The 12,388-nt window shown below is 39.9% G+C and overlaps 1 protein-coding gene across 4 annotated transcripts in view; it reads left to right on the forward strand.

The window, feature by feature from the left end:
* The window catches only part of Rad51b (RAD51 paralog B), a 634,368-nt gene that overhangs the window by 5,927 nt on the left and 616,053 nt on the right, over nucleotides 1-12,388 (forward strand). For all 4 annotated transcript variants that reach the window (XM_047538988.1, XM_047538991.1, XM_047538990.1 and 1 more), the window contains exon 4: nucleotides 695-811. In XM_047538988.1, the coding sequence (XP_047394944.1) occupies nucleotides 695-811 (117 nt within the window). The remainder of the gene's footprint in view (nucleotides 1-694; nucleotides 812-12,388) is intronic.

The following is a 12,388-nucleotide window of genomic DNA, read 5'->3' on the forward strand; positions in this document are numbered from 1 at the left end:
GTGAGTATCTTTTAGAGGGCCATTTCTCAGCCTACCAACCTCCCTTTAGGTGTTCTTCACAAAACAACCTGAGTTTGAAATGATAACTTGGTCTTGTTTTTTCTTGTTGCTCTCAGCATAAACTCCAAACTTCTACAAAGCCCTTCATGGTTAAGCCCTACTTCTTCTCCAACCTCATCATTTGCAACACTGCAACTGCATTCTTTCAGCTTAATGAACTTTGTTATTTTTTGTAGTTTTGTTTTGTTTCCATTTTCATTCTTTATTGCTTGAATTTTGTCCATCCTGTCTTTGGCAGAAACGTTTACATTTCTGTTGCTTATCTAATCGATAAATAAAACATAAAATATGTCAGATTTTAGCTCAGACATACAGCACTTCAGTGAAGCCTTTCTAGATTACAAGGTTGAGATTAGGTTTGCCGTTTCTGTCTCTCTCTTTTCCATAACACACTGTCTCTTAAAAATTGTATTGTAATTGCCAGTTTCTAGTCCCAATTTCATAATCCCTCTGTAACATCACATCCCTATAATTTATCACAGTCTATGACATGGAGTAATTACCTGTTGAACAAATAAATAATAGAGGGAAAAAGATAGATTGGGTTATAGCTCCTAAAATTAAGAAGTTAAGAGATGACTCATGTTTTTGAATAGATTTGGAGGCTAAAAAAATTTAATAATTTTTTGTTCAGGCTTATGGGATAAAGACACAAATGTCTGCAAATACCTCACCAGCATTTTTATCTACTACCCTTTCTGCTTTGGATGAAGCCCTGCATGGTGGTGTTCCTTGTGGATCCCTCACAGAGGTAAAGGAAAAACTTTCTATATCTTCTATTGACTTATAATCTTCAGAGCCAGGAGGAAAAAGTTCAGTTAAAACACATAAATTGTTTCAGCTGGGCATAGATGTGCATGCCTGTAATCCCAGCTACTTGGGAGTCTAAGGAAGGAGGATCGCAAATTCAAGGTTGACCTTTTCAGTTTAGTGAGACCATTTCTCAAAAAAAAAAAATAAGGAGGGCTGGGGATGTAGCTCAGTGGTAAAGCAGCCCTGGGTTTAATCCCCAGGACCTAATAAATAAGTAATTTCGTGAACATTAATCTGAATTAAGTTATAAGTACTTCCATTAATCTGAATTAAGTTATAAGTACTTCCCATTTAATCCCTAGTACCTAATAAATAAGTAATTTCATGAACATTAATCTGAATTAAGTTATAAATACTTCCATTTAGTGCCTGGTGTAGTTGCTTAGCAAACAAAGGTTTTAAAAAATACCATTGCTGACTGACTAAAATCTGTTTAGATTCCAGTTTCTTTGAATCAACTGAGAAAGTGAAGAGTACTATGAAATAATATTATGAAACAACTTCAGGGAATTAAAAAAGAATCACTACTTAGCATACTAGGAAAATCTGAAATTTTATTAACATTTGAACAAATAACACTAAGCTCAAATGAGTTATTTTTACTTCCTGTTACAAATAAAACTTAGTTCTAGAAAGTGATAGGTTATTGTTTTAGTTGATATTGCATAATAAATTATCCTAAAACCAAGTGACTTAAAACAATAAACACTTACTTACTTTTCAGTTTCTTTGGGAGTGGCTTACCTTGGTATCTTGCTAAGGGATGCAGTCATCTGAAGCTTGTTTGGGACCAGTGGATTTTTTTCTAGGGGCCTCACTTACATGACTGGCAGACTGGTGCTGGTTTTGGTAGACGACTGTTCTTCCTCAAGCAGCCTCTCCACATGATGACTGACTTTCCCCAGGGAGAGTGGTCTGAAAAAAGGCAAGATGGAAGTGTTGGTACCTTTAGTGATCTAACTTTGGATCACACTTCTGTTTCATTCTCTTCATTAGAAGTGTCTTTACATCCAGCCCATATTCAGGGAAAGTAAAATTAGGCACTATTCTTTAAGAGAAATGTTAGGAAGTTAAGGACATTTTAATAGCACCAGTTCTTTTCTTGAAAGCTGCATTGGTGTGTTCATGGATGTGGTGACTCGATAGGTCATTTACCAATATACTCCTGAGGACTTCTCATTCAAAGGTTCTAGAAGCATAGATAGTTCTAGCAAACTTCAGAATAAGAGCAGACTCTTCTTACATTTTTTAAAAAATTCAGTGGGTTCTTTCTTTCTTTTTAAAAAAATTTAAATATATATGTATATCTAGTTGTATATGGACATAGTGCCTTATTTTTTTTTTTTTAATGTGGTTCTGAAGATCAAACCCTGTGCCTCATACATGCTAGGCAAATGCTCTACCACTGAGCTATAGCCCCAGTCCCTCCTTGTACATTTTTTTCCTTGAAGAATTCTGTTTTAGATAATATACTTATTTTATTTCCTATCTTCCAAGAAAGATACAAAGAGGTTTGTGAGCTATGTCTAGTAGATGCCTAGTAATAATAGTTGGTAAATGAATTTATGAGTAAATTAGTTTAAAAATCAGCCTGCTGTTGCATTGTATCGCCACCAGATGGTGTCAGAATCATAATATCTTACATAATCTTTTTCGGATCAAGTTGAATGTACTCAATTAAAGACTATAACAATAGTTGTAAATTTACTTAAGTAGTAAAAAATAAAAATTCACTTAAGATTAACAAGTAAATACTTTTTATTTTTAAGTTTTAGAATGATTTTTAGTACTTTTCCACTTAGCTTTTAGCAATTCTTTTTGAATTCAAGTGGAGTTATATTTTTTTTAAAGGTGTTTAGTTGCGATCTGCTTAACTGGATTGGAATATAAATACTCTGTTTATTGGTGACAAGTTCTCTACTTTTTGTTCTTTTCTTCCATCTTTTGGGGGCTTTCAGATGAATATAGGGAGTATGTCAGTTTACTTTCTATTAAGAAAGGAAGTTTTCGGCTTCCTTTCTGGTGCTGCCATGTCTGGGAATCACGTCTGCTCATGAAAGAGGCTCAAGGTGTCTCACTCTCAGTGACCCTGTGATTTTCACTGACTGGAGGAGCCATAGGGAGCCTGCTAGGACACACCGGAAGCCAGGAAATGGAGTTAATCACCTTTGAGGATGTGTCTGTGAACTTCACCCTGGAAGAGTCTCCCAGTGGCTTTGCTGGATCCTTCCCAAAAAAAGCTGTACAGAGATGTGATGAGAGAAACATTCAGAAACCTGGCCTCCATGAGGGGGGCGGCAGGGAGGAAACCAACAAATCGATGATGAATACAAAAATCCCAGGGGGAAATCTAAGAAGCTGAGTGGTAGAGACACTGTGAAGATAAAGAAGGTAATAACTGTGGAAAAACCTTCAGCCAGATTCCAGAGCATATTGTGAACCAGCAACAACAATTAAAAAATCCTATAGGTGTAAAACCATGTGAAAAGAGTTGGGATGTCAAAATACCCCCTGGCCATTCATTTCTAACTGTGCCCCTCAGAACTCACAGTGGACACAAACCATAGGAGTATCAGGGTTGTGTACAGAAGTCATATAAATGTAAGGAAATGTGGAATGTTGTTTCTTTTGAAGATTTAAAAGGACACACACTGGAGAGAAATATATATAAAGGGAATGTGAGGTACTTTTCAATTCTTGCATTGACTTTCAAATACATGAAAGAACTCATATGTAAGCAATATGGTAAAACCTTTAGTTCTTTCAGTCACATTCAAAGACATGAAATAACTTACAATAGAAAGAAATCCTAAGCATGTAAGCAATGTGGAAAAGCCTTTAGTTCTTATGTTAAAATATGTGAAAGAACTCACTCTAGAGAGAAGTCTTATGCATATAAACAATGTGGGAAATCATTCTCTACTTCAAGTCACTTTTGAAGTCATGAGTAAATTCACAGTGGAGAGAAGTGCTATGTATATTGGAAATGTGGAAAGCCGTTTTTAGTTCTTGTTCTTTAAATACGTGAAAAAAACTCACCCTGTAGAGAAACCCTATGTATGTAAGCAATGTGGGAAAACCTTCTCCACTTTGAGTCATTTCAAACACATGAATGAATTCACAATGAAGAGAGACCCTACATATGTAAGCAGTGTGGGGAAGCCTCAGCTTCAAATCATTTTTGAGGGCAAAAACAGACTCACAATGGAGAGAAGGCCTATGAATGTAAGCAATGTGGGAAAGTTTCCTTCAAATACATGAAAGAACTCATAGTGGAGAGAAATCCTTTAAATATTAGAAATATGGGAAGTCACTTTCAAGCACATGAACAGACTCACAGTGGAGAGAAACTGTAGATGTAAGCAATTGTGGTAAAGCTTTCACTCATTTTTGTTCCTTTCAGTATTGTGAAAGGAATCATGATGTAGACAACCCTATATATGTAAACAAAGTGAAAAAAACGTGTCCTCTTGTCGCGTCCCCTCTGCCCGCAGAGAGAGACACGGCAAATGTCTGAAGCTTTGGAAGTTTATTGTGCACAGGTTCTTTCCTACGCTTCTCTTACCCCTAGCTTCTTCGCACTTTCAGCTTTCCTTTTCCCAGCTCCTTCCACTCCCGCGTACTTCCTTCTTCCAGCTCCGTTCCCGCTGCTGCCGCGGCCGCCGTCGCTGCTGTCGCCGCCGCCGGTTCTTCCGCTTCTTCCGTCCCTTCCTCAGCTTCTCCCTTCCTTCCTCAGCTTCTCCCCCTACTCTCCCACCCACCAGACTTATATACACTTCAGTCAATCAGGGGAGAGTACACGAGATAAACGTGGACAGCTGCAGGAACAGGATGGGTGCACGAGGGGGGGGCATGCCCTAGTCACATCATTAACTAGCCAATTATTGGAATTCGCTGGTTGTTTACTGTATAGCTGGCCGCCTCTGGCTCAGCGTCAGGTGCCATCTTGACCATGCCCGAGGCTGGGGTTCCCGGAAAACCCCACAGATCCCCCTTCTTTAATATTAAACTAAGGCTCGGGACCGTGTCTGTCTTAGGCTGAGTGGTCAGCATATGTCCTTACCCGTCATCAGAGCCTGCAGAGCATGCTGCAGCTCCTGTCTTAGGTCGGTACACAGCCACCTACTTCATTACCCGTCTTTGACTACCGATCCAGCATCAAGAGCCATACTAATGGGGGGCTGTCGGCCTTTAGGGCTGTCATGGCCTGATGAAAAATAATTTGATCTCTCTATTGGCTAGCTTGCAGATGCATGCCAAAACGAATGAAGAGAAGAAGGCCAAGGCAGAGGAGTACCACCATAGCTCCTAAGCTTGTCCACTGTTTGACAAATCTATAAACAGAAGAGGAACCTTATAGCCATATTAAGTACAGAAACAATATACATCCCAATAGAGTTACAATATGGGTAACACAAAGCAGCTCTCAGGGAATAAACGCATCCCAGCCCCAAGAGTTCTTGCAAGGTATCCACTTGTTCTTATAATGAGTCCATTCTCTGATAGAGTCTCTATGGTCTGAAAGGCTGCAACTGCATTCTCGGCCGAATGATCGTTGTTGTGGTTATGTCAATGCTGCTACTGCAAGGACTGTGGTGGCAGTGATCACGGCTGTTGCAATGTCAAAGCCTCCCCTGCTTCTTGATAATAGCACTGGCAATTCTATATCTGCAACAGAAACTAGGACTGGTAGGAAGATAGAAATGTGCAAATTGCACAGGTGGCAAAAGAACCATTCCAGTATTGTGAGAGATAGGACACAGTGAACAGTTAAGAGGTATTATTAGAAATGTTAGTTGGTAGAAACATAAAAAAGAGAAAATACACAAGCTGACGTAGGAGGAAAAGCAATATCACAGCTAGGGTCAGCAGAACAAGCTGCTCTACTCTGGGTCTGATTTGTAGTATGATTCCAACGGCAAAGTGCAGAAATTCCTCCTGTTAAGGCAAAGAAAGGCTAGAAATATCCTTATCACCAAAAATAGCACGACCTGAAAAATCATCAGTAGAATTGACAGACTTGTAGAAGGATTGGTGAAAAACAAGAAAAGGAAGGATAAAAAATATGTTAGTCAGAAATGAAAAATATGGCCAGGCTAACAATGGCCCATAGGTTCCGGGTTTGCCTTTCCGTCTGAGTTTCTGTTATTGGAGGAAGGCTCAAACTCGCCATTGTGAGGAGGAGCAGCATCACTTGCATGCTGTAAAACTCTGACCAGCCTTTCTGGAATCCAGACTGGAGTCTGTTGATCCTGTGGGAAAATACAAACAGACCCTCGGACCCAACGAAGGACTGGATCCGGTCCTTTCCAACAACCTGTCAGGATATCTTTCCATTTTGCCCATACTTGAGAAGTATTATGGGGATTATAATGTCGATCAGCTGCAGAATGGCCGTCCCTATCCAAAGTTAAGAAATTTAGAATGAAAAGAACTAAGTTAAGTTTATCTTTAGGAGACTTATAGGAGGCTCCTATTCCCCCTTTTTGTTTATTTAGACATTTTTTTAAAGTAAGATGTGCTCTTTCCACAATGCCCTGTCCCTGAGGATTATAGGGGATGCCAGTGACTGATTGGATGTTAAATGTTTGTAAAAACAACTGGAAGCTTTTGGAAGTATAAGCAGGACCATTATCTGTTTTAATAACTTTAGGTATGCCCCAGCCAGCAAATGCTTGTAGGCAATGTTGAATGACATCTTTTACCTTTTCTCCAGAATGAGCAGAAGCCATAATGACTCCTGAAGCAGTGTCTACTGACACATGTACATACTTAACAGTACCAAATTCAGAAATATGGGTTACATCCATCTGCCAAATATGGCCAGGCAGCAGTCCCCTAGGGTTAACTCCAAAGGATTGCACTGGGATTAAAGGAGCACAATGTTGACAATTTTTTACTATTTGTCGAGCCATACATTTGGATATAGGAAATTTTCTGCTCAAAGTAGTGGAATTTACATGAAATTCTTCATGAAAGAGTTTTGCTTGTTCCTCTATGGAAAAGACAAAAATTGATTTGGTGGCCATATCTACCAAGTCATTAGCATTGGCCAAAGGTCTTGGTAAATTAGAATGAGCTCTAATATGTCCTACATAGAATAGATGTTTACGCTGTAGGATAAGGTTTTGTAGTGTAGCAAAGTAAGAAGCTACCGTGGACATAGAAGAAATATAGGGTACCGTTTCAAGAACCTGTAAAGCGTTAACGATATATAAGCTATCAGATAGAAGATTGAATGGCTGATTATCTGCTAATTTAAAGGCTAATATTACAGCCGCAAGTTCAGTAACCTGTGCGGAGTTGGGTGGAACTATTATGGTGTGAAGTTGTTCACCGATAAGTACTGCACCTACTCCATTTTTGGAGCCATCAGTAAAAATGGTTACACAATCTTTAAGAGGCTGGACACTAGTCACTTTTGGAAAAACTATGGGAGTATTTTTACAGAATTGAATCCAGGGATGTTGGGGATAATGGTTATCGAACTGAGCTGAAGTGGAACAATATAATACTGACCAATCATCATCATTATTAATTAACCATTTAATTTGCTGAGTGGAATAAGGAGTTATAATAATAGACGGATGGATTCCAAAAACAGTAATGCAAGATTCTATTCCCTTGAATATTACCTGAGCAATAGCTTGGGGATATGATTGCAATGTTTTAGCTGGAGAGCTAGGGAGATTTATACTTTGCAAAGGTCCTCCTTGCCAAACTATGCCAAAAGGGGTATGTTTCTCCGAGATTATGATTAAACTTAATGGTTGAGTAGGATCACAACGATCAACGTAACACTGCTGAAGTCTATTCTCTACTAGCTGTAAGGATATCCGTGCTTCAGGAGTAAGTTTCCTAGGGGAATTCAAGTCAGGATTACCTTTTAATATATCGAATAAAGGTTTTAATTCCCCTGTGGATAATTTTAAACAGGATCTAATCCAGTCAATGTCACCCAAGAGTTTCTGAAAATCGTTTAAGGTATTCAATTGATCTGTTCTGATGGTCAACCTTATTGGTCTGACTGCAGTAGCAGTGAGCCTTGTACCCAGACACTCTTGGATCTCCTCTAATTGTAATCTTTCAGGGGCTATCGTTAGTCCTCTCTTTTCTAATGCTTGAGTTATAAATTGTAATGCCTCTAACAAGACTTCTTTTTCTGGATGGCAAATAAGTATATCGTCCATATAGTGATAAATCAACAATCTCTTAAACTTTTGTCTAGTAGTTGTTAACGCTTTATCTACGTATATTTGACATATAGTAGGACTGTTAGCCATACCTTGAGGCAACACAGTCCATTCGAATCTCTGGTCAGGCTGAGTGTGATTAAGAGAGGGCAAAGTAAAGGCAAATCTCCAACAATCATTTTTGTGTAAGGGTATAGAGAAAAAGCAATCTTTTAAATCCAGAATAATAGTAGGCCAATTTTTTGGTAGTGCAGTAACAAGAGGGAGTCCACATTGGACGGGTCCCATAGGGTACATTTGTTCGTTTATGGCTCTTAAATCATGTAATAACCTCCATTTTCCTGATTTTTCTTTGTTAAGAATATTGGAGTATTCCAAGGAGAGGTAGAATGTTGTAAATGACCTGCTTGTACCTGCTCTTGTACTAACTTATGAGCTGCCTCTAGCTTTTCTTTTGTTAGGGGCCACTGTGGAATCCAGCGAGGCTTATCATCTTTCCATATTATAGGGATTGATGGTTTATCAGTGGCCCCTAGGAAAAACCCAATCCATGAGAATCATTTTTTGGTGGGGGTAAAGGCAGTGATTGGGTAGATCCTTGGCTATGTCTTCCTAATCCTTTTTTATCATCATAATCCATATTTTGTAACATATTTCTTACAGGAGTCCCTTGGTAAATCTGGTCAGTGGTGAGTTTCATATCCATTTGCTGCAGGACATCTCGTCCCCATAGGCTAATAGGAACATTACAGACATATGGTTGAAATATACCTGTGTGTCCCTCTGTATCTTTCCATGATAATGAGGAAGCACTTTGATTGGGGCTTTCTGCTACTCCTAAGCCTCTCAAGCTCTGAGCTGCTGTGATCAATGGCCAGTGCTTTGGCCAGACCATTGCGCTGATAATACTTTTGTCTGCTCCTGTATCTAATAAACCTGTAAATTCCATATTTCCCACTTTTAATTTTAGGAGGGGCCTCTGTCCATATCCATAGTAAGGTTTATTAAAGTGGTTCCTGTTGATCCAAACCCTCCTTGTCTTTTATTTGTATTTTCACTGGGCCACAAAGAATGTTGACTGGGCAATATAAGCATTTGTGCAATGCGATCCCCTGGAGAGATGACCGTAATTCCTTTTGGTGAAGAGACTAAGGCTTTTATTTGTCCAGTGAAGTCAGGATCAATAACCCCTGGGTGTACTATAAGTCCTTTTAGTGTTGAGGAACCTCTACCTAGTAATAGCCCTACACTGTTCTGTGGGATTTTTTCATGCCAGTCGGTATCAACCATCTGCACCCCCATATCTGGGGTTAATATGAGTCTGGAGGTGGCACAGATGTCCAATCCTGCACTCCCTGAGGTGGCCCTGCGCTCCCCTTCTCTGTGGGAGGATACCACCGTCGGGGAACTTGTTGAATTACCCCGTATATTTGTTGCGGGCCCCGGGGAGGGCCCTGTCTCCCGTTTTTTTGAAGTTTAGGATTTAAACCTAAAAAATTACCTTCCCTATCTCTAATAGACTGACAGGCACTGCTCCAATGACTTCCTCTTCTGCATCTTGGACATAGCCCTGGGGCATAAGGTGTAACAGATTTTACTATAGTTATCTCTTATCCTTTGTTAGGGCATTATCTCCTTGCTGCTGATTTTGTGCATCTATTGAAACGTATTGGTCTTCTCCTCTCAACATTTCTATCGGGAAACCTTGCCACTATGTTTCTGCAAGCAGTTTCAACAGCTGTTTCTTGCTACTGAGCTTCTCCAATTAGACATTGTCCTCCAGATAACACTGCTCTGCATAGCTGTCTCCAATAGTCTTAACTGCCTCTTTATAGTTTTTCTAATGGTTGATGGTATCTCCATTTGCTCCTCAAATACAGGCAGGTTCTACAAATTTTGAAGCTCTTTTTATTAGGCTTAGGTTTCTCCTACCTTTTTCCCTTGTTCTTAAGTTTTCACTACCACTTGGTTATTCCTTTTTGGGGGCTCTTCATGTTAGACTCAGTTCCCCTCTTTCCCTTGTTCTTAGATTTTTTGAGCAATTATTTTCTAGGTCACCACCACTCAATTTTTCCTCACTTTATTCTCTTTAAGCATTCTTTTCTGTTACTATTAAATCCTGTTCATGAAGATACCCTCTTGTGGCACACTAAGCGGCTTTTCTTTACTTTAGCTGTTTTTTTTTTTTTTTTTTTTTTTTTTTTTTTTTTTTTTCCTCAATGGCGTCCCATTGTTTTTCAATGGTTCCCTGAGGGGTTGCCGCACCCAGACCCCATTGCTACTAATCTGAATAGCTTTAGTTATGGTAATTACAATAACAATGGCCTAGCTGCCAGGAGCAAGGAGATTGCTGAAAGGAAAACTATCAAGTGCACATTAAAATTTTTATAGCGGCTTTTCACGTAGGACCGCTTCAAACATGTTTCTACTTTCACTTTAATTAGACCGCGTTCCACGCGCCAGGACCGCTAATGGCGTGTCCCGATACCGGACCACCTTCCGTGTGTCCTTATTTTTATTTTAATTGGACCGCATTCCGCGTGCCCCCAGGACCGCTGATAGCGTGTCCTGATACCCTTTAACTGGACCGCATTCCGCGTATCCGGATAGTCGCTATACCGCGAACGTCGAGGCGCCTCTCCTTTACCTGTTTACCTTTTTTAACTTCTTTACCTGTTTACCTTTTTTGACTTCTTTACCTGTTTACCTTTTTTAACTTTTTTACCTGTTTACCTTTTTTGACTTCTTTATCTGTTTACCTTTTTTGACTTTTTTATAACCGGTTTAGCTTGTTAAAAAAAAAATTTTAAGATATCTTACCTTGTCCCTTTTAAATTCCCGGGTTTCGGCACCAGCTGTCGCGTCCCCTCTGCCCGCAGAGAGAGACACGGCAAATGTCTGAAGCTTTGGAAGTTTATTGTGCACAGGTTCTTTCCTACGCTTCTCTTACCCCTAGCTTCTTCGCACTTTCAGCTTTCCTTTTCCCAGCTCCTTCCACTCCCGCGTACTTCCTCCTTCCAGCTCCGTTCCCGCTGCTGCCGCGGCCGCCGTCGCTGCTGTCGCCGCCGCCGGTTCTTCCGCTTCTTCCGTCCCTTCCTCAGCTTCTCCCTTCCTTCCTCAGCTTCTCCCCCTACTCTCCCACCCACCAGACTTATATACACTTCAGTCAATCAGGGGAGAGTACACGAGATAAACGTGGACAGCTGCAGGAACAGGATGGGTGCACGAGGGGGGGGCATGCCCTAGTCACATCATTAACTAGCCAATTATTGGAATTCGCTGGTTGTTTACTGTATAGCTGGCCGCCTCTGGCTCAGCGTCAGGTGCCATCTTGACCATGCCCGAGGCTGGGGTTCCCGGAAAACCCCACATCCTCTTCCAGTTCGCTTAATATATGTGAATGAACACACATTTGTGAGAAACATTGTGTATGTATACAATGTGGGAAAGGCTTTATCAGTTCTGGATACAATCAATTCAAGAAAGAATTCACACTGAGAACAGTCTTTATGTATGTTAGTAATGTGGGAAAACCTGTGGTCCCAGTTCCCTGAGAAAACATGAAAAAAATAAAAACACTGGAAAGAAAGCCTATGTATGTGACCATTGTGGCAAAGCCTTTATGTCATCTAGTTCCCTTCAGATAAAAGAGCTCAAGCTGGAGAGAAATTCCACCGTAGGTAAGCATGTAGGTATGGTAAAGAAGGTTTCGATTGACACAGGTTCCATCACAGATGTGAAAGAGTTCACACTGGAAATACTATGTAAGCAATATGGGAAAGCTGTCAGTCAGTTTATTTCCTTTTACCAACATGAAAGTACTCATTCTGGCAATTAATACAAAAGATAGAATATGGGAAAACTTCATAATCACAGGACCTTTCTAGTAGTCATGAGAATCCACAGTGGAGGTAACTAATATGAGTATAAAGCATGTGGAAACAGCTCTGATGATTTTGGTTTGATTCATATATGTGGAAGAGCATAGTATGGAGAGATTCTGTGACTAGAAGAGATGTGCAGAAGTCTTCATTTAGCCCAAATGCGGGAAGGTACACCGGATCAAGATCCTGTGATTGTGAGAAACACATGAAAAATGTCAATGTTAATAAATAGTGTTAAAGTTCTATGGAAAATTCCTCGTGGAGTGGGATCCTATAAAAATAAGTAACATGAAAACTTGATGCAAAGAAGTCTGCATAGAGTGGTTCAGAAAATATGCAACTTGAAAGAAATGTACTAAAAGTTATAAATACATAGTGTTTATCAGTGGCTCATTTTAAAAGTAGATCTCTGATTATCTATTTCTAATTTTTACTCTT

The sequence above is a fragment of the Sciurus carolinensis genome, chromosome 2 (assembly GCF_902686445.1).
Source record: "Sciurus carolinensis chromosome 2, mSciCar1.2, whole genome shotgun sequence".
NCBI classification, from domain to species: Eukaryota; Metazoa; Chordata; class Mammalia; order Rodentia; family Sciuridae; genus Sciurus; species Sciurus carolinensis.